At 43.4% G+C, this 20,693-nt stretch overlaps 1 protein-coding gene across 1 annotated transcript; it reads right to left on the reverse strand.

Moving 5' to 3' along the window:
- Positions 1–9,760: 9,760 nt before the first annotated feature.
- Positions 9,761–18,953, reverse strand: LOC311105962 (5'-3' exonuclease PLD3-like). The gene is made up of 12 exons (XM_084148206.1): positions 18,776–18,953; positions 17,190–17,288; positions 17,050–17,100; positions 13,275–13,432; positions 12,883–13,063; positions 12,667–12,784; positions 12,394–12,521; positions 11,893–12,093; positions 11,581–11,720; positions 11,287–11,452; positions 11,078–11,177; positions 9,761–10,905 (listed from the first exon to the last, which is right to left on the reverse strand). Exons 2-12 carry the CDS (start codon positions 17,214–17,216, stop codon positions 10,718–10,720), a joined length of 1,458 nt encoding a protein of 485 aa, XP_084004332.1. The 5' UTR covers positions 17,217–17,288; positions 18,776–18,953; the 3' UTR covers positions 9,761–10,717.
- Positions 18,954–20,693: the final 1,740 nt, after the last annotated feature.

The following is a 20,693-nucleotide window of genomic DNA, read 5'->3' on the forward strand; positions in this document are numbered from 1 at the left end:
TCCCTCGCTTTGATGGTCCTTCTGTCTGCCATCACTTGCTTGCAGATCCTCCAGCCACTGGTCCTACAGTTACGCAATAACATACATTAGATAGTCCCAAAGCAGAATACACAACTAAGGAAAACATGAAAATGGGTAGGGAACATCAGCGAGCAACAAACCATGACCATAGTTTAATGAATAAAACCATCATCCATAATGAAAGAAACCATTGTGGCTGCAAAGCAAATCCTCTGGGACCAAACGCAGCCCACCATGTCTAAGTGTGTTGATTGGAAACTGTGTAACTGGAACTAATTGATGTAACTGGAAGAGAAATGTGGTTCCTGGGCTGTAGGCTGGGATAGAGGGAAGCCAACTCGCAGTGGAAGAGGAACCCACCTTGAAGCCATCTGCTGCCCACGGAGGAGCCAGACACCACAGATGGAGTCATCACAGACAGTCCCCTGCGGCACTAGCACGGCAAAGGCCTGCCCCTCGTCTGCATCTGGTCCAACCTAAAGAATCTGGACAGGGAGAGGATCGGAGAGGATCAGAGGGGTAGAAAATGAAAGCTAAAATAATAGAGACAGAGGGGGTGAAAAACTACAGCCCAGTAACTCCTCAGTACACTTTCCATAGAGGGGGAGAAAAGGAGAGATCAGGCTTGGGTTCTGAATGCTATGTTAGTCTACATGGCTAGATATCAATTAAGACAGAGATCTCATTCCATGCCATTTGGAAAGAGCACACCCCAAACCCACCCCTTGCCCATTCTCCCCTGGGTGAATAGAACCACCCAGATGGGTTGTGGTGGAGTTCATAAAGGCCCTGGGTCCAGCATGGGGTGCACCAGGCAGGGAGGAGGGTGACGTCCACGACTACTGTACGCACCCTCATCACCACACCTGCCCACTGGCACAACAGGATGGTAATTAAAGTGCATTTATTCTTTTAGTAGGAACATTTCCATCAAAGGAAAACAACCATTGGCTACTGTGCCTACACACAAACCAAGATCCTTCCTCCTTACTGGTATGTAAGGTCATCTTCATGGTCTTTCTTTTCCATTAAGGAGTCCAGCAACACCAGCACCTGTGTGGGAAAGGCCATATGACATGTTCATCATCCAGACCAATGGTTAGGTATTCAGCCCTACAGAATCAATATCAAATTCGATGGGAAAGTTGGAGAGTGCAGAGTTGTCTCCCTCTAAGGGGCAGGGGAGCAGGCGAGTAGGGGGCAGGCTGAGTGATTAGGGGTGAGGAGAGTGGGCTGGCGGGCGGCGGGTCCAGGGTGGTGCTCGGAGCGGTGGCTCCACTGTAAACACAGGACATTCAGAGAGAGGCATCCTGTCCTCATAGAGGACAGCACCGCCAATCGACCACCCTGGCTGTAGGCAGTAGGCACGTACCTCTCCACCCTCTCTCCTCTTCTCCACTGGGTGAAGGCACTGGCACAGGGAAACCAAAATAAACTCTAGGCTGGGCTTTGCATACTTCTCTACCTGACGACATGGCATTACAGAAATTGTTCTGAGATCTGATCGTGATAGAGAGTGACGCACATGTTTGTTCACTACAAAGTCCAGTGTATACTGTACCTTATCATGGCATAGTCCGGTGCATACCTTATTCTGACTGATAGGCCTCTGAGATTAGGTTGGGTGGATTGTAGAACAGTTCCACACAGATCCTCAAATTGCTACATTTACAGAGAGCCTTCCCTGACTATCCACAAAGCATTGATTATGGCTGTTATTCAGCCATGACATGGTTATTAACACATGCAAGAAAAGGTATTGTCAAAATATTATCTTACAGCTAATGATGAGAATGCAAAGCAGCACTGCACACCATGTGACCTCACTACAGCTATGGAAACACCATGTGACCTCACTACCGCTATGGAAACACCATGTGACCTCACTACAGCTATGGAAACAGAATGTGACCTCACTACAGCTATGGAAACACCATGTGACCTCACTACAGCTATGGAAACACCATGTGACCTCACTACAGCTTTATAAACACCATGTGACCTCACTACAGCTTTGAAAACACCATGTGACCTCACTACAGCTATGGAAACTGCATCAATGCTGCCTTCCAGTGCTCAAACGCTGCTACTGCAATGTGGCAATGTACTCTACTAATCAAACTAAAATGAATGTTTAACATTCAAATGTATCTGAATACATAAATACTGAATCGCCAATCTGGTAATTGATAAAACTAGCAAAGAAAAAAACATGCAGATTTTCTTTCTGGGGGTCTGAAATGCCCGGCACACAATAGCTGCCCATAATTGGCAATGGCAATGCTCTACTCTTGGCACTGGGAGCAGTCATCCAAGGCAGGAACCTGAAGGATGAAATGGTTCAAGTTAACCTAAATAAATGTTTGACCTTGAGGAGGTTTAACATAATGAAAGTGATAAATGCAGAGAGAAAAAAGACAACCTTATACCTTTAACTCTGGGATTATTTAGTATGTATTAAGATCCCCATTAGCTGCTCCACTGTGAGATATGAGGACTAATCTTGGTGTTTAAACTGGACCTGCAAGGAAAGCATTTCCAGAGTTAAAAGGGATTAGCCATGATTGATAAATAAGAAGTGACACTAACGGTGAGTTTACACCAGGAAGCGGCATCGCGCGGTGAAACATCGAAGCCATTCACTTTCAATGGAAGGAAAGCAAGAGAAGCAGAGTGGGAGGGGACCGTTGAGCGATGCGAGCATGGGCGAGGGCGCTGAACAGGGCGGGACTAAAATTGGGGAAAGCTGAACTTTATTCAAATCCTCCGCGATAACGCAACATGAGTGACCAATCAAAGCTCATCATAGCTTCCAACCCCCTACTGGATTGGCTGACATTGGCTGTTGATATGTAGCGCTACCTAGCTGCTTGCTAGCTTGTTAGCACCCACATGAGGGCGAGGTTAGTGTGGCTAGGAGACTGCCGCCTGTATAGTGTAAATGGCCGGTAAGGGCTGGATTCAATCCGGCTTGCTGAAGACAGGGGCGCAACTTTGGTTTTATAAGTGGGGGGGACATATTTTCTTTTTTTCTTTTTTTATCCAGTCAGATAAACACTCTAAACAGCCTACCCGACCGCTCGGAGGCGTCCGCATGGTTCTAAAGCACACCTTTGCCTCATTTTGTATCACATTCCAATGATAAAACTGGGGGGGACAAAAATGCAATTTCAGAATGTCCCCCCCTGGCTGAAGGTCCGGGTCCAAATTTAAAGGTAATTTCCGATTGAGCTGACATACAGCTCTGGAAAAAATTAAGAGACCACTGCAAAAATATAAGTTTCTCTGGTTTTACTATTTATAGGTGTGTGTTTGGGTGAAATTAACATTTTTGTTTTATTCTATAAACTACTGACAACCTTTCTCCCAAATTCCAAATAAAAATATTGTCATTTAGAGCATTTATTTGCAGAAAATGACAACTGGTCAAAATAACCAAAAAAATATGTAGTGTAGTCAGACCTCGAATAATACAAAGAAAATAAGTTCATGTTCATTTTTAAACAACACATTACTAATGTTTTAACTTAGGAAGAGTTCAGAAATCAATATTTGGTGGAATAACCCTGATTTTCAATCACAGCTTTCATGCGTCTTGGCATGCTCTCCACCAGTCTTTCATGATGTTGGGTGACTTTATGCCACTCCTGGCACAAAAATTCAAGCAGCTCAGCTTTGTTTGATGGCTTGTGACCATCCATCTTCCTCTTGATCACATTCCAGAAGTTTTCAATGGGGTTCATGTCTGGAGATTGGGCTGGCCATGACAGGGTCTTGATCTGGTGGTCCTCCATCCACACCTTGATTGACCTGGCTGTGTGGCATGGCGCATTGTCCTGCTGGAAAAACCAATCCTCAAAATTGGGGAACAATGTCAGAGCAAAAGGAAGCACGTTTTCTTCCAGGACAACCTTGTACGTGGCTTGATTCATGTGTCCTTCACAAAGACAAATCTGCCCGATTCCAGCCTTGCTGAAGAACCTCCATATCATCACCGATCCTCCACCAAATTTCACAGTGGGTGCAAACTACTTTGTGACATTGTCAAAGACTACAAATTGCAAGGCAGATCACTTTGGGGTCATATGTTAACAGAATGTGAACTTTAGCCTACACAAAAACTGTTTAAAGTGAGAATTAGGCAGGTTTAATGCCGAAAAAGAAAGGAAATTATTGCCTACTTCACCTATATTTTATTTTGTTTCTACAAAAAAGTAGTGTGTAGTTCCAGTAGTTAGATAAACTGCTACATGGCAAAAAAGCAATTAACTACTGAAAACACTCCCTAGATTTGAATTGTGTTTAACTACCACCAAGCTACTGCAAAATGTAGTTCAATTACTAGTTGAACTACATGTAGTTCACTATTCCCCAACACTGGTTCTGTGCATGTTTTGTCCACCAATGTTAGGCTACCCCAAAGTCACCTTGGCGGGTCATTACTGATACAGTTATACGGAGTCTACAATGAAGTCAAGGCAAACTACACACATCCTATAATTTGCCAGTCTTAGACTCAAATTATTTTATAAATTCAAATTAGTGTCACACAATTATTTCATCAATTCATATGAAAGCCTATTATCGCGTTATGAAACGTTAATTAACAGTGGTTTGCATTGAGAACTGTGTGAGATCAAAAAGGTCCGTGAAAAACGTAGGCTAGCAAATCACCAATAAAATATAAGTTGTAACAGAAATACTTGTATTCTTACCTCATCTTTATGGTGGATGACTTAGACATTCGAAATTCAATCTGTAAAAACTTTGGAAGTTCGAGCGCCCCGGCATCATTAGATAACGGAAACAATTGTCGTGGATAGAGCATGAGCTGCACAATTCTATAGTCTACCAACCACTCCTAAAAAGAAAAACAATAAACGACTGCGATATTGAACTATAAACTGTTGGGCGAAAGTTATTGTGTTTATTATAGGCCTATATAGCGTCATTTTCGCCAGGTCCCAAAATAACTGATGACATAACATATGTGGAGGACATGGACATCGGAATTCAATTGTAGTCTGAAGGATTATGCATATAGACAAGCATAGGCTACTGTATATAGGCATTCGCTAGAACTAGTCAATTTTTTCAGGAATAAAAACAGTGACCAAATGTATTTATTTATTTAGCCTATGTATTATTGATATAATAATAACAACAATAATATATTTAATATTAATAATACTGTATTAATAAATGTTTCATCATGTATCATCATCATCATCATCATCATAAAGTGATATTGTTATCATTTTTTGTGTTATCAGTATTAGCCAATTAATATAATCGATGATGATTGAGGAGGATGATGATGATTTTCTACAAAAATCTCGGTCATTTCTGCAAATAGTTTAATTCTGATGAAACTTTAAAAATAGAATGCTTAGAATTGTTAGATCGCCCAGGGAACGTTCCATGGATTTAGAACTATTGCCAAGTTGTTTATCATTGAAATTAAAATCACTACAAAGAGCAGGAAGCAAGCTGAGAATGAGAGATATCTATTCTGAAACTGTAGTCTACCACACTTTTGATGTAGTGGGAAAGGGCACCTTCGGAAAAGTGTAAAAATGCTGGAGAGGGAGTGATGGAGAATTAGTGGCGGTAAAAATTATGAAAATGGATGTTCACATAAATAATTTGAAGACAAGCCACATAGTTCAATTTCACGAGGCATTCCGTGACCAAACTAATCATTACCTGGTTTTTGAACTATTGGAGAAGAACCTGTATCAGCTTCAGAAAGAGAATGGTTTCAAGCCGATTGCGGTCTGCAACATCCGTACTATCACGTGTCAGATGACAAACGCACTAGCCAAGCTGAAGGAACTCGCAATCATTCATGCTGATCTGAAACCTGAAAATATAATGGTCGTGGATCATTGTTGCCATCCCATTCAGCGTAAAGTTGATTGGTTTTGGTGCTGCAAGTATTTTCAGTGAAGTGCATTTTGTTAAGGAGCCATACATCCAATCCAGGTAGAAAGCCTATGTTGCACCACATGCTTTGTGATGTCTTGTATTTATGAAGGTGATCATTAAAAGAAATTCAGGGTGTCTGTGTGAACCCAAAATGACTACTTCCACAAACAAACATTTTGGGAAAGAAAAAACAACATCAATTTGAGAGGTTCTATATCTCTCCTGAAATCCTCCTGGGCCTTCCATTCTGTGAGAAAGTGGACATGTGGTCTCTGGATTGTGTGATGTCAGAGTTGTTCCTTGGATGGCCTCTGTATCACGGCGATTCAGAGTTTGATCAAGTGAGGTACATCTGCGAGACGCAAGGACTACCGCAAGCCCATCTGCTCAACATGGCTAGCAAGGTTCACAATTTCTTCAAGCTCACCACCAACAGTCGAGGAGAGGATAAATGGCAGCTCAAGCCCAACAAGAGGCGTCCTCCCTCAGGCACAGAAGGCCGTACCCAGGGGAAGCAGCAGGGATCGACGGATCGGAGGAAGTACATCCTCTCCTCCCTGGACCAGCTGGCGACCATGGAGTGCACAGAGCACGACCCAGAGTTCCTCAACGAAGACGTGGCAGCAGAAGTTGTGGACCGCCGGAGCATGGTGCAGCTCCTCAAGCGGACGTTAACCTTGGACTCCAACCAGAGGATCCTACCCAATGCGGCCTTACACCATCCTTTCATCAACATGCACCACTTATGCATGTACCCAGACTACAACCACTACTATGAGAAGTCCACTCGTGAGGCCCTGATTCAGGATACAGCTCCAGAGGGAGACAGCTGTAGGTCTCACCATCTGAATGCAGAGAGGGGCCAGCGGTTCCTGTACCCCAGGGAGAAGGGGACCCACCAGTCATGTCCCCTGGGTCAAAATCACCATGACCACAGGGAGGGCTACCCACCATTCTCAGAGCGCTTCCAAGGTAACAATGGGGTTCTCTCCCAGCAGACCCCAGTGCCCAGTGAGCCTCAGTCCCCCACAGCGCTATTTGAAGACCTGATGGAGAGCCTGTGCATTGTGGATGAGGCCAACCTGGAGGCCACCATGGGGGTATGGGCGGAGGAGGATGCCCAGTGTGCCTTCCATCTGTCCAGCTCTGTGAAACCCTCAGATCTCCAAGCCGGCCTCCAACCAAGTGAAAGCGGTGCCTTCCAGGAGACTGAGCTAGACTGTCCTCCTATAGGCTCCACCAGCAGAGATGACCCAGAGAGTGGCTCCAAGCTGTCCTATTTCACCAGGCTGTGAGAACCAGCGCCTGAGGCAGCCAGTGGCCAGATCCTTGCGGTCCGATCCTACCCACGGGTTGAGCTACACCTCTGGGCCCCAGATGGACAAAGCAGGTGAGCCCAAAGGCTCCAGTCTCTTTTCTAGGGACTCCACCACCCAACAGGACCTTGCAGGGCCCAGGGAGCAGACGGAGGCAAAGGAGGCAGCCTGTGTTTATGGCTTGGAGGTAAGAGCAGTGGCGGCTCCTGAAAAAATTCTCAGGAGGGGCAATTTTTCTGATGATTTAGGTGACCTACACACATTTAAAAAAAGATATGTCCAGCAACAACATGAAGACAGGGGCAGCATATAAGTCAATACCAGAAGCATTTATTGACTGATCTGGGGAGATGGATTCCAGTTTCTGTGACAGATTATAAATAATCTCTGATGCCTTTGTTATATTAGCTTTTGGTTGAATGTACTGTCGTAGTAAATATATAATGTTATAGCTTGGTCTGACTAAAATCTTGTGCATGACCCATTTTGTGTTGGGCGTTTGTTTTCAATCAATGCTGTTCCTATCCTATAACAATGGACAAAAGAGTCCTATCTTGTCAGCCTTGTCAGCAGGTGGCCAAGGACAACACCCACGCCATAGGTCTCTCAGTTCTTCCAACTCACGAGTTCTTGCTCTGAGGACACACACACACACACACACACACACACACACACACACACACATCATCACTGATAACACACACACACACACACATCATCACTGTTAAACACACACACACACACACACAAAAATCCCCTCTCTTTAGGCTGAACATTTGAAGACAGAGAACCCGACTCAGAGCCAATGCAACAGTGGAGGGGACCTCGCCCAACTCATCAGGACCAATCAGAAGATCAGAACTACTAGATTCAACCTACATCATTTATTGTATAAAATGTCTGCACACAATGTTTTCGGGGCTCTCTTCAGATAGCTCCCTAAGAGTTTGACGAACGAGTCCGTGCACGCGATTCCAGATATCTTTACCTCTGAATAAACGGCCTTTATTATACCATATCCACCCTGTCCAAAGTCTCTACTTGGTCTCAGTTCTCCAGTAAACTTGTGATTATCAACAGTACACAACGGTAACAAACAATTGGGGGAACTCACGGGGCAGATAGTAAGGTCGCAGTGACACAGAAAGCAGTTCAATGTCGGGGGTACAGAGTCGCTCTCTTACCAGGATCGATCTGTGACTGTCAGATCGCGGTCCGCTCTGACCAGGGTGAAGCCGGCCGGCTCCACTTCTCCGGGACTCTGTCATCCAGCCAAGTCTCCCAGCTGTATTGGATTCCGCTGCCAGCAGCGTTTTCATTATTTAGTCCGTTCGTAGCGGGTATGTACACGATCAACAAGATCAGTCCAAAACCCACCACTGGAAATCCATGGTTGGCAGAATGTTTGTAAACTAAGTGTACAAATTAAAAACATAAAATAATGCCACTAAGTGTACAAATTAAAAACATAAGATAACGCCACACTGCAGGTCGCAACAGAGACGCTGCTAGCCGTTATTTGCTTAGTTACGTTCATGGTTACGTCACGTATGACGAAAGCGCGTAAGTGCAAGCCCACAGACCCCCATAGAGATTGTATTGAAAGCTTTGAAATTTGAAAAAAATAGATTTTACATGACAGGCTATGAGAGACTTCTGGGCGATTTTCAACCTGACTGAAATCGCCCCAAAAACGGGCGGGGCCATTTGAAGCACGACTTTAGCCTGATTTGACATTTAGTGGCAGTCAGATCAGATTACAACACTGATAACTACTGTTGCCGTGATATAATTGATTAGAAAAAAAATCCCTTCCTTTTCCCGTTTGGCAGTGCGTCGCCCATATCGCCCTATTGAACAGGCCGTCCCTGGGTAAGAGTATGTAGTTTTGGAGATAAGAAAATCATTGTCAGTAGAGATTAGAACCATAATACTGTATAAAATGCTGTGGGGATTACAATTCTGGAACGGTTTTGTCATTTTCCATTTTGGTGTCCCACTCTCCCACAGGAGGTCCAGTTTCTCCATTTTTAACCTGAAGGCTACTCCTGTCATTGTTGCCAATGGTGGCCGGCGTGGACCTCGGATCCAAAGGTGGCCTCCTACCTGGGCTACGGCCCCCCAGCCTGCTGTAGCCATACGCAGCAGCACTACCTCCACTACTGAGTCTCCTGGAGGGAGGGGGTCAACAGATACACGTGCCAGTACTGTACCAAAGCTGAGGGCTTCCAACAGCTCCTCTTATCCAACGTGAGCTCCTCAATACACAAAACAGACACTCCGCCAATGCAAAGCAGGCCTGAATAGACAAGCAGACCTGATTTTTCAAACAGCCCTCCGAGAATGTTGTCATTAAGAGTTTCATATTGATTAACTGCACAGTGGATAAATAAATGTATAATTTGCAAGACTGCATGCTTTATTCTTAGTAATGAAATAAGATAGACTTACTTATTCTAAATACCTTTGCATACAACTGCTAAATATGAAATATAGACTGTTTAAATTCAATTTATTAGGGACATTAACACAAAGGAAGAAGAGTGTACAAAATGCAATCAATATTGTACAGTACCAGTGCTTGCCAAATAATACACAGTGCAGTGCTATTAAACACTTAAGTATTTTGGCAGTTGCTATGACAACATTCTCCACTGCACTGCTCATATTAGACACTCCACGCAGCGCAAATTCAAGAAAAATCTAATGTTTTCTGGACTTTATTGCACAATTCTATGGGAAACATACTAGTTTTAAAGTTAGAAGGATTCAGAATGATTGAATAAAAAAAAACAGTCTAGGCTGCAGAGAAAAACAATGCACAACATACCAATCATACATCAAAAATAATAAAAAGGATCAAACCAGCATGCCTAGCAACGTCAGTCAAAACATTCAACACATAATACAGCAATCTCCCTGAGATTCACTGGGATTTATTCCCAAAGAGTTAAAGTTGATAATGCATTATTAACACACAGGCTTGTGTTTTGATCATTGAGGTGATAGATACATATCTCCTGCAATTATAAAAATTGTCAATTTATGAAATAATCCCAGAAACAGCTGCTGATTAGAACTAGTGTACAGGGACAGAGAGAAGAAATGTGCATATTTGGCGAAAAAAAACAGCTTGCTGTCAATTGGGCTTCGAATCCAATTCTATATTGGCACGCTTACATCCCATTCCTCCCCATGCTGGCTTGGAGGACACAGGCCCTGTAACAGTCTAGAGTGGTGGTTCCCAACTCCAGTCCTCGAGTACCTCCAACAGTACACATTTCTATTGTAGCCCCAGACAAGCAGACCTGATTCAACTTGTCAACTAATCATCAGGCCCTCAATGAGTTGAATCAGTTTATTTTTGCCCGGGTCAACAACAAAAATGTGTGCTATTGGGGGTACTCGAGGACTGGAGTTGGGAACCACTGGTCTAGAGTGTAGTATTGTATCTAACACACCATTTTGAGGTCGGTGTGCTGGAGGATTGGGGTGCTGTAGGCGGAGTCCCAGTCCCTTTCGAACACGGCCTGTAGTTGTGCCTGGACCGTAGGCTCCGCTGACTGGGCAGCCGTTTGGTTCACCACCAAAGCCGATCCAGCAGTGTTCACAAAATAGTCTCCAGACCAGTTAGAGGTACCTGGTGATCAATGGGAAACACAAAGTTGCATTTTGTTGTGCATGGGATGTAATTCTGTACGTTGTGCATAACTTCTGAGAAGTTACCTCTGGTTTTTACATCAGAAATTATTGATTGTACTGATACAGTAGCATGACTGGTGCATATGCTATCTAGGAGAGAGCAGAATTACCTATGTAGGCAACCTTGTCTGTCACCATGTACTTGTTATGGTTGACCCTGGCAAAGGGGATTTCTTTCTGCTTGGGATTGGCTGGCACAACAAAGAGTTTCTGTAAAACAGTGAAGAAGAGTTTAATATCTAACAATTGCTCTTCTGGAGGAGCTTACCATACTAATGATGATAAGTAAAGTGCATGAGTAGCGAGAGGTCCTACTCACCACCTGGACATCCAGCTTGGCCTTGGGTTCCTGCATTGAATCCAAGGCTTTCAGGAAGGGGATCATGACAGGCGAAGAGCTCGCCCAACAGCTGATGAGCAGGCGCACCTTCAACCGCTTCTCGTATGCCACGCGTCTGATCTGAGTGTCAATTTCTGCCCAGTACCTGCAGTGGGCGCCACAGAGAGTGTTAGGCCAGAGTCATATGGGCTAAGCCTTGCGTGCTTTATTAATTATACACTGAATACATATCGCAAACGTTGGTGAGGTTAATACATTACATAGAAGGCTGACCTTTTGGGTTGTGAAAACTCCATGGTGGGCAGATAGTTCATGACAGCGATGTAGACAAACTCCCGTGCGTCCTCCATCACACTGAGAATAGACTGCAGGTCTCCGGTCCTCCCGGCAGCACAGAAAGATGGTGGAGAGCTCTGAGGGTACAGCACAGTTAAATTAAATATAGTAGTATGTTGAACATAGGACCAGAGAAAATGAATATGGAGAATTCCATAACCAGACTTCACAAACCGGTCCAATTTGTATTATATGATCCAATTATTGGATTACTTTTTCTGAAAATGTGCACTTTCAGTCAATTCTTACCGACAGATACACGCTGGAGGCTGTGCCATTAAGTGGCAGCTGCAGGGGCGTGTCCTTATTGTAAGGAGTGTTGAAACTGCTGGGCCAAGGGGACGGGATGGGTGTGTCTTTTTGCCCAAGATACCAGTAGGCCTCGAAGATCTTCCCCAGGTCTGCAGCCAAGCAGCTGCAGTTGTACACCACTGCCCCCAGCTCCTTCACCTAAACAGGACAACAACAGAGGACATGTTTCACAGACTGAACCAAAGCTACTTTCCCACAACTTGATGTGCTAATTTTAGACAATACAAACTTGTGATATAATGTTTACACTTTAAAAGAACAAGGAAATATGATTACTTCCTCCAAAAACCACAAGCATGACGTTTCAAATGGTTTACGGAATTCATTTTGTTACATTTTCATTTTTGAACAACGGATTGTTGTTTTTCTACAAAAAAATAAAAAATTAACTTTTTCTATGGGGGTGAGGCTGAGTGTGAGGGCACAGAGGAGACTCACCTGGGTAAGGGACCTCCAGTCCATGTTGGCACTGCCAATATAGATGTGCTTGTTGTCCACCACCCAGAACTTGGTGTGAAGTACTCCAGTGGTCAAATCCCGCATGTTCACGGCTCTTACATCAGCACCTAAAAAAAGAGCTACCATTATCACCACATAAAGCAAACAGACTAATACTTCCTTACTGTAGGTAGCAGCTTGATTGGGGTCAATTTAACTTCTGCAAATTCAATGGAATTGAAAACATAAATGCATGGTCAGAGAACCCCTTACCAGAACTTTTCAAGAGATTGATGTCTTCCTGAGGTTGGGACTTTGTTGGTGTATTTACAGCGATGCGGACAGAGAGCTTTCCCGACACCTGAGCTAGCCTATTCAGGACATCCTCACCCTATAGACGAAACATAACTGTTTAGACTAAAATAACCCACAACTACCCACAGGTTCGATCTGACATCGCATTGGCTGCCAATCACAGAACACACTCACCTGATTCGCTGTTGGCTCGTGAGAGCCTGTGTCTTTGTTGGTGAGCGTCCAATAGAAAGACGCGATGTCCACGCTACTGCGAGCCTCACTAATCAGGTTCAGCCAAGCCTGGTAGATGGATGGGTTGGTGACACTAGAGTTGAACTCTAACCCCTCTGGGATGCTCTCCAATAGAACGATTCTGGAATAGAGAAAGGAAGCATCATTGTTTTACTACATCCTTGAACAGTTAATGATAGCACCTGTTCTGCAAAACATGACCATGGTGGTTAGCCACGTAACCACAAATGAGTTAAAGCTGCAGAATAATAGAGTATGAATGAGCAGAATAAGAGTTTTACAGTGAGCACACTAACAGTGGGAAATTAGACATTGTACAGAGGCCCACTCACTTGCAGGGGTCGGTGCAGGTGTCAGTGAGAGGAAGTGGGAGCTTGAAGCCGGGCTTGTTTGGGGAGGAGTTAACCACGGGAAGCAGCAGGGTTTGGAGGAACAGGGCAGCCAATAGCAGGGTGGCCACCCCAGTGAGACCCAGCAGACACCTATAATACTACACACAGAGATGGCTGGATCAGGAGCACAGTCATGTAGAGGTGACCCTGACCAGACCACCCTGACCAAAGAGGAATGAGATAACGGTTATGGAACAGTGGTTGTATATAATCACCATGAGTCCCGTGAGAATTTGTCTGGTTAAAGGACTATTTTGCCTATATAATTCAGTGGTTGTTGTTTTCAGTAGTCCATAGTAGACACATTCACACAAAAAAATGCTTTTCAAAACAATGTCTAAGTAGATATCTAGCTTTGAATGTCCTGATCAGTCCTGATGTTCCCAATTGCCAGTTTGAGTCAATTCCTACAATTTCCATGATTCCCCTCTCTCTAACTGGGTGGGTGGAGTTGTCAAAAGTGCTTCAACTTCATCAAATATAAGACAGGAGAGATTATTTCACAGAAATGTATAATGTTCCTTGAGTTGTTGGAGTTTAGAGTGAATAGAATTAGTTAACAGCAATGCTCTGTGCCCTCTCACGTCTCGCCATTAAGCAGTCCAAGCAGAGCGTTACTATGCATACTCACATGCATGGTGGATTGACTACGAATACAGTTGAAGTCGGAAGTTTACATACACCTTAACCAAATACATTTAAACTCAAAAATGCCCTGTCTTAGGTCAGTTAGGATGACCACTTAATTTTAAGAATGTGAAATGTCAGAATAATAGTAGAGAGAATGATTTATTTCAGCTTTTATTTATTTCATCACATTCCCAGTGGGTCAGAAGTTTACATACACTCAATTAGTATTTGGTAGCATTGCCTTTAAATTGTTTAACTTGGGTCAAACGTTTTGGGTAGCCATCCACAAGCTGCCCACAATAAGTTGGGTGAATTTGGGCCCATTCCTCCTGACAGAGCTGGTGTAACTGAGTCAGGTTTGTAGGCCACCTTGCTCGCAAACGCTTTTTCAGTTCTGCCCACACATTTTCTATAGGCTTGAGGTCAGGGCTTTGTGATGGCCACACCAATACCTTGACTTTGCTGTCCTTAAGCCATTTTGCCACAACTTTGGAAGTATGCTTGGGGTCATTGTCCATTTGGAAGACCCATTTGCGACCAAGCTTTAACTTCCTGACTGATGTCTTGAGATGTTGCTTCAATATATCCACATAATTGTCCTTCCTCATGATGCCATCTATTTTGTGAAGTGCACCAGTCCCTCCTGCAGCAAAGCACCCCCACAGCATGATGCTGCCACCACCGTGCTTCACGGTTGGGATGGTGTTCTTCGGCTTGCAAGCAACCCCCTTTTTCCTCCAAACATAACAATGGTCATTATGGCCAAACAGTTCTATTTTTGTTTCATCAGACCAGAGGACATTTCTCCAAAAAGTACGATCTTTGTCCCCATGTGCAGTTGCAAACCGTAGTCTGGCTTTTTTATGGCGGTTTTGGAGCAGTGGCTTCTTCCTTGCTGAGCGGCCTTTCAGGTTATGTCGATATAGGACTCGTTTTACTGTGGATATACAGCGAGGGAAAAAAGTATTTGATCCCCTGCTGATTTTTTACGTTTGCCCACTGACAAAGATATGATCAGTCTATAATTTTAATGGTAGGTTTATTTGAACAGTGAGAGACAGAATAACAACAAAAAATGCATGTCAAAAATGTTATAAATTGATTTGCATTTTAATGAGGGAAATAAGTATTTCACCCCTCTGCAAAACATGACTTAGTACTTGGTTGCAAAACCCTTGTTGGCAATCACAGAGGTCAGACCTTTTCTTGTAGTTGGCCACCAGGTTTACACACATCTCAGGAGGGATTTTGTCCCACTCCTCTTTGCAGATCTTCTCCAAGTCATTAAGGTTTCGAGGCTGACGTTTGGCAACTCGAACCTTCAGCTCCCTCCACAGATTTTCTATGGGATTAAGGTCTGGAGACTGGCTAGGCCACTCCAGGACCTTAATGTGCTTCTTCTTGAGCCACTCCTTTGTTGCCTTGGCCGTGTGTTTTGGGTCATTGTCATGCTGGAATACCCATCCACGACCCATTTTCAATGCCCTGGCTTAGGGAAGGAGGTTCTCACCCAAGATTTGACGGTACATGGCCCCGTCCATCGTCCCTTTGATGCGGTGAAGTTGTCCTGTCCCCTTAGCAGAAAAACACCCCCAAAGCATAATAATGTTTCCACCTCCATGTTTGACGGTGGGGATGGTGTTCTTGCGGTCATAGGCAGCATTCCTCCTCCTCCAAACACGGCGAGTTGAGTTGATGGCAAAGAGCTCGATTTTGGTCTCATCTGACCACAACACCTTCACCCAGTTCACCTCTGAATCATTCATGTTCATTGGCAAACTTTAGACGGGCCTGTATATGTGCTTTCTTGAGCAGGGGGACCTTGCGGGCGCGGCAGGATTTCAGTCCATCACGGCGTAGTGTGTTACCAATTGTTTTCTTGGTGACTATGGTCCCAGCTGCCTTGAGATCATTGACAAGATCCTCCCGTGTAGTTCTGGGCTGATTCCTCACTGTTCTCATGATCATTGCAACTCCACGAGGTGAGATCTTGCATGGAGCCCCAGGCTGAGGGAGATTGACAGTTATTTTGTGTTTCTTCCATTTGCGAATAATCGCACCAACTGTTGTCACCTTCTCACCAAGCTGCTTGGCGATGGTCTTGTAGCCCATTCCAGCCTTGTGTAGGTCTACAATCTTGTCCCTGACATCCTTGGAGAGCTCTTTGGTCTTGGCCATGGTGGAGAGTTTGGAATCTGATTGATTGATTGCTTCTGTGGACAGGTGTCTTTTATACAGGTAACAAGCTGAGATTAGGAGCACTCCCTTTAAGAGTGTGCTCCTAATCTCAGCTTGTTACCTGTATAAAAGACAGCTGGGAGCCAGAAATCTTTCTGATTGAGAGGGGGTCAAATACTTATTTCCCTAATTAAAATGCAAATCAATTTATAACATTTTTGACATGCATTTTTCTGGATTTATTTGTTGTTATTCTGTCTCTCACTGTTCAAATAAACTTACCATTAAAATTATAGACTGATCATGTCTTTGTCAGTGGGCAAACGTACAAAATCAGCAGGGGATCAAATACTTTTTTCCCCTCACTGTAGATACTTTTGTACCTGTTTCCTCCAGCATCTTCACAAGGTCCTTTGCTGTTGTTCTGGGATTGATTTGCACTTTTCGCACAAAAGTACGTTCATCTATCAGAAGCTTCTAAAGCCATGACATAATTTTCTAGAATTTTCCAAGCTGTTTAAAGGCACAGTCAACTTAGTGTATGTAAACTTCTGACCCACTGGAATTGTGATACAGTGAATTATAAGTGAAATAATCTGTCTGTAAACAATTGTTGGAAAAATTACTTGTGTCATGCACAAAGTAGATGTCCTAACCGACTTGCCAAAAATATAGTTTGTTAACAAGAAATTTGTGGAGTGGTTGAAAAACTAGTTTTAATGACTCCAACCTAAGTGTATGTCAACTTCCGACTTCAACTGTACATGTGAAAATTGATTTAGGGTAAATTCCCCTTTAACTCACATCCTTGGCCACTGACTACGGTGTGTGTCTGATTGTAGGTTTCAATCATATTTTTACACCATTTTCATTAGGTTACTTGGTAAATATAATTAATATTTGATACCATCTGTGCTTTCCTGCGGGACTCTTCTCTCCTCGACTCCACATCACACATCTGCACCAGAAGAAGATTTTAACAAGTTAGAATTTTGTGTCTCAGTTTTCTATCAAAACTTACGACAACAGTACTGACAAAAACCTTACCTTCTCGTAGGGAATATCAGAAATCATTGTTACAGAGTATTGTCTCTTTTGACAAAGTTGTTCAGGATTCTGATCAGAAAATGCAGCTCAGAAAAGGCTCTAAACAAAACAGAAGAAAATTACATCAAATCATGTAAGACCAAGCTATATTTTTACATTTTAGTCATTTAGCAGACGCTCTTATCCAGAGCAATTTACAGGAACAATTAGGGATTAGTGCCTTTCTGTTTGAAGTGACAGGAACCATGTTGAGCTGTATCTTTATGATGCCTGATGAGTAGCCTTACTCACTGAGCCCCTATATCACAATGAATGGTGGAATACAGTACTCTCAGTCAGTAGTGTTATTCCATCCATGACACACTATTGTCGCCACACTGCCTCTGCCCCCCCCCCCCCAATTCTATAGGAGCGTGTCAAGACCTATTCATAATAGGAAAGTTCTGGGTCTCATTAACAATATAGAAGAAAAATGACTGACGTCAATGCTACAGGCCAGGAGTGTTTGCAGGCAGGTGTTCACGATAATGCACAGGTCGATATGGGTGCACACTATACATATAATTTGACAAACAGTATGATAGATTCTTCAGAGCACATTTTGTGGCTCAACGTTTCATTTGTAGAACGCATTTCCCATGCTCATGACTCCAATAGGATAATACGCGATTTATGGACAAAATGTTACAGAAAAGCAGAAGCATCTTAGATACGCTGAAACATCAGTTTCTGAGGAGAGGTTAAAATTAGCTGTCTCAGGGCTGCAAGTCACGAGTGGAACGTCTCAACTGAAGTCAGGGCTCTAGTGATTATGAGTAGGCTATCAAGCTACATGAACTTAAAAAGGCAGAACATTAACAGAATCAAGTTGACCATTCTGTTTACAACTTTGGTTAACACACAAAAATAACAAGTGCTTTTAGTCTGACAAATGACATATTGTTAGTGCTAAATTCAACAGTGAGCCTCACACAAAACATGTCTGTTGTGGCTGGCCTAGTCTATTTATCTCTTCGTAAGAGTAACTACATTTGAAGGGAAATACGAGGAAGACTGCTTATGGGGTGAGTCAGCGTTAGAGAAAATACCATTTATTTCAAGCTTTACCCTTGAAATGGTTATCTTCAACTACCATGTCATTAGGGAAGATGATAAGATGGCTACTTTTGGAGGTTGCCCCATGGTAATTTCCATTAAGTCATGGACATACACAGTTATGCGTAGTTCTCCACATCCATGGTACAGTGAAATGAAGACTGATAAAACATATCGTTTCAGATGTTATGTTTATGTTCCCCTTGCCAGTAAATTGAGTGCCGTAACCACGAATTAATTGCCTATGCACATTGAAAAGTTGTGTGTGGAATACCCAGTGTAGGCCTATGTGCCAATTGCCTGTTTTTATTTGCTGAAACTGCCAGTCAAGTAGATATCATATTGCATGAGTATTGTACCAGTTGATCATTAATTGCCTTCATCAAAGGGTTGCAGCGGTTACATTTCGATGTTTGGAGCGTGCCTAGACGATCAAAGGCTATATAAGCGAGTAAAGCAAAAGCAACAACAAAGGGCACTCATATCCATACCTGAAATCATGCGGACAGTCCGTGTGAAATCTTTCATGGAGTAAATTGCCTAATGTAAATGATCGTTAATGTTATTTACCGGTTACATTAGGCTACTGTTTTTAACAACTAAATGTGGATAAACAAAATGCAATTGCCAGAATGAGAAACTACCAGATCAAATACGTTCCAAATAGGCTACGCCTTCTCGAGCGTGTGGTCATGTGACCAAGCCTAAACAACCAATGAGAATCCAACCCAACGTCATATATGGGGCATCGCACCTAACGCCTGAAACTAGATCGCCTATATACGGGTGTTGACAAGAAGAAACGGTCGGCGAGGTTCTCTTCTCCACTGTTCAGCCAATCCAGTAAATGTGGAGGAGGAGTTAAGATGGACTGTCGCCTTGTTAACGTTAAAAGCGGATGTCGCATCACTGGCTCTCTTTCCATTTCCCCTGAAAACCAGAGCATCCCGTTGTCGGGGACTCCGCACGCTCAGAGGCTACATCCATAGAGATAGATAGAGGACTCATCTTTGTATCTGTGCAATATAGCGCCTGTGACAGGCTGGCCAGCACCATTGAGGCAATCTCCATTTTGAAGTAGTACATTTTCTTCTTCACAATTGGCTAAACCCTTCTGATGACCCAGTTGGACATGACTCCAACAGGGTCACCAGAAGGGATCAGCCAATGAAGTTGGAAGTCCCACCTAGTAGACTACATTAAAATGTTGTAAGAACTCAATGGCGCTGCCCATGCTAATATGGCATTTTGCCACTGGAGGCATCTATCATACTCTATGGCTACATCATACCAAAAGTACCTCACTGTACTCGCCATGAAAACCAAATGAGGGCGCTGTAAGATCATAGAAAACCACATTGGGTTTATTCATGGAAGTGCCATAGATACCTACTGTGTACAGACAGACATTATTGAATTATCTGTCGAAAGAAGAGCGGCAATAAGATTAGACTAACCCTTGACTGTGGAATAGTGAATTGTGTCAAGTCTAATAATCTCAATATAGGCCTACTTATTCATCATGGCCATGTAGCCTATGCTTATGATATGCCTATAACTTTTACCAAATGTATTAACACAATTTCAACATATGTTCTACTGCAATGTAGCCTTAAATGGGCTTTATGGCTAACCCTCTGTAAGGGAGGCAGTAGGTATATACAGTACCTATTATGATGGGCCATTTTATCTGATTATGGCAACAATCCACAAATACTGTGACTGATGCCAAAAGCAGGTCATGCTTAGACACCGAATGGAGAAGTCCCTTTTGTAGTGTGCACTCTCCAACAAGGGTGTTATGTCCGCAGGTCTTTTTATTTTTGTCACATAGCCTAGTGTCACATAGCCTAGTCACAAACCCAATAGTGGCGCCGCTAAAGACCCCCAACTCTGTTCAGATTCATGTTGACCATCAACAATAGGCATATATATGCTTATAATGGCAAAAAAGAACAATCATCTATACAGCATCATCACACGCACGCGTACACACACACACACACACTGTTTACTTTATTTTATAATAAAGTGTTGCGAAATTTGCTGCGTCTTTCAGTGCAGTGAGGCAAGGTCCGGGAAAACTAAGCGGCAATAACGTCCCAAGGGAGGGGACATCGGTTGAAGGGCGAGGCCCTCGGGAACTGTTGCTCATCCAGGATACGATGCGGTCAATAACACCTCGAAAAACTCTCGCTCATCCAGGATACGATATGGTGAATAACTCCTCGCGTCATGCCAATAAACTATACTTTCTCTATGAATTATTCTGTAGGTATGGACATGGTACATATACTCGATGGTGCTCTGACCAGGTCTAAATGGTGCAATGAAAAAGTAAATAATTCAACATAAATAAATAATGATCACTTGCATACGAAGGACGTGACGTTGGATAATGTAGCCTAT

Source organism: Coregonus lavaretus (assembly GCF_964263955.1).
Source record: "Coregonus lavaretus genome assembly, chromosome: 30".
In the NCBI taxonomy this organism is placed as follows: domain Eukaryota; kingdom Metazoa; phylum Chordata; class Actinopteri; order Salmoniformes; family Salmonidae; genus Coregonus; species Coregonus lavaretus.

What these genes read in the sequence shown, in the direction of transcription:
- LOC311105962 (XM_084148206.1), bottom strand. Translation starts at nt 17,216, where the DNA reads ATGATTTCTGATATTCCCTACGAGAAG. An exon ending in CCTCCAGCGTGTATCTGTCG is followed by an intron (nt 11,721 to 11,892) that starts GTAAGAATTGAC and finishes CTGTACCCTCAG; the next exon opens with AGCTCTCCACCATCTTTCTG. An exon ending in CCAAGCTGGATGTCCAGGTG is followed by an intron (nt 11,178 to 11,286) that starts GTGAGTAGGACC and finishes ACTGTTTTACAG; the next exon opens with AAACTCTTTGTTGTGCCAGC.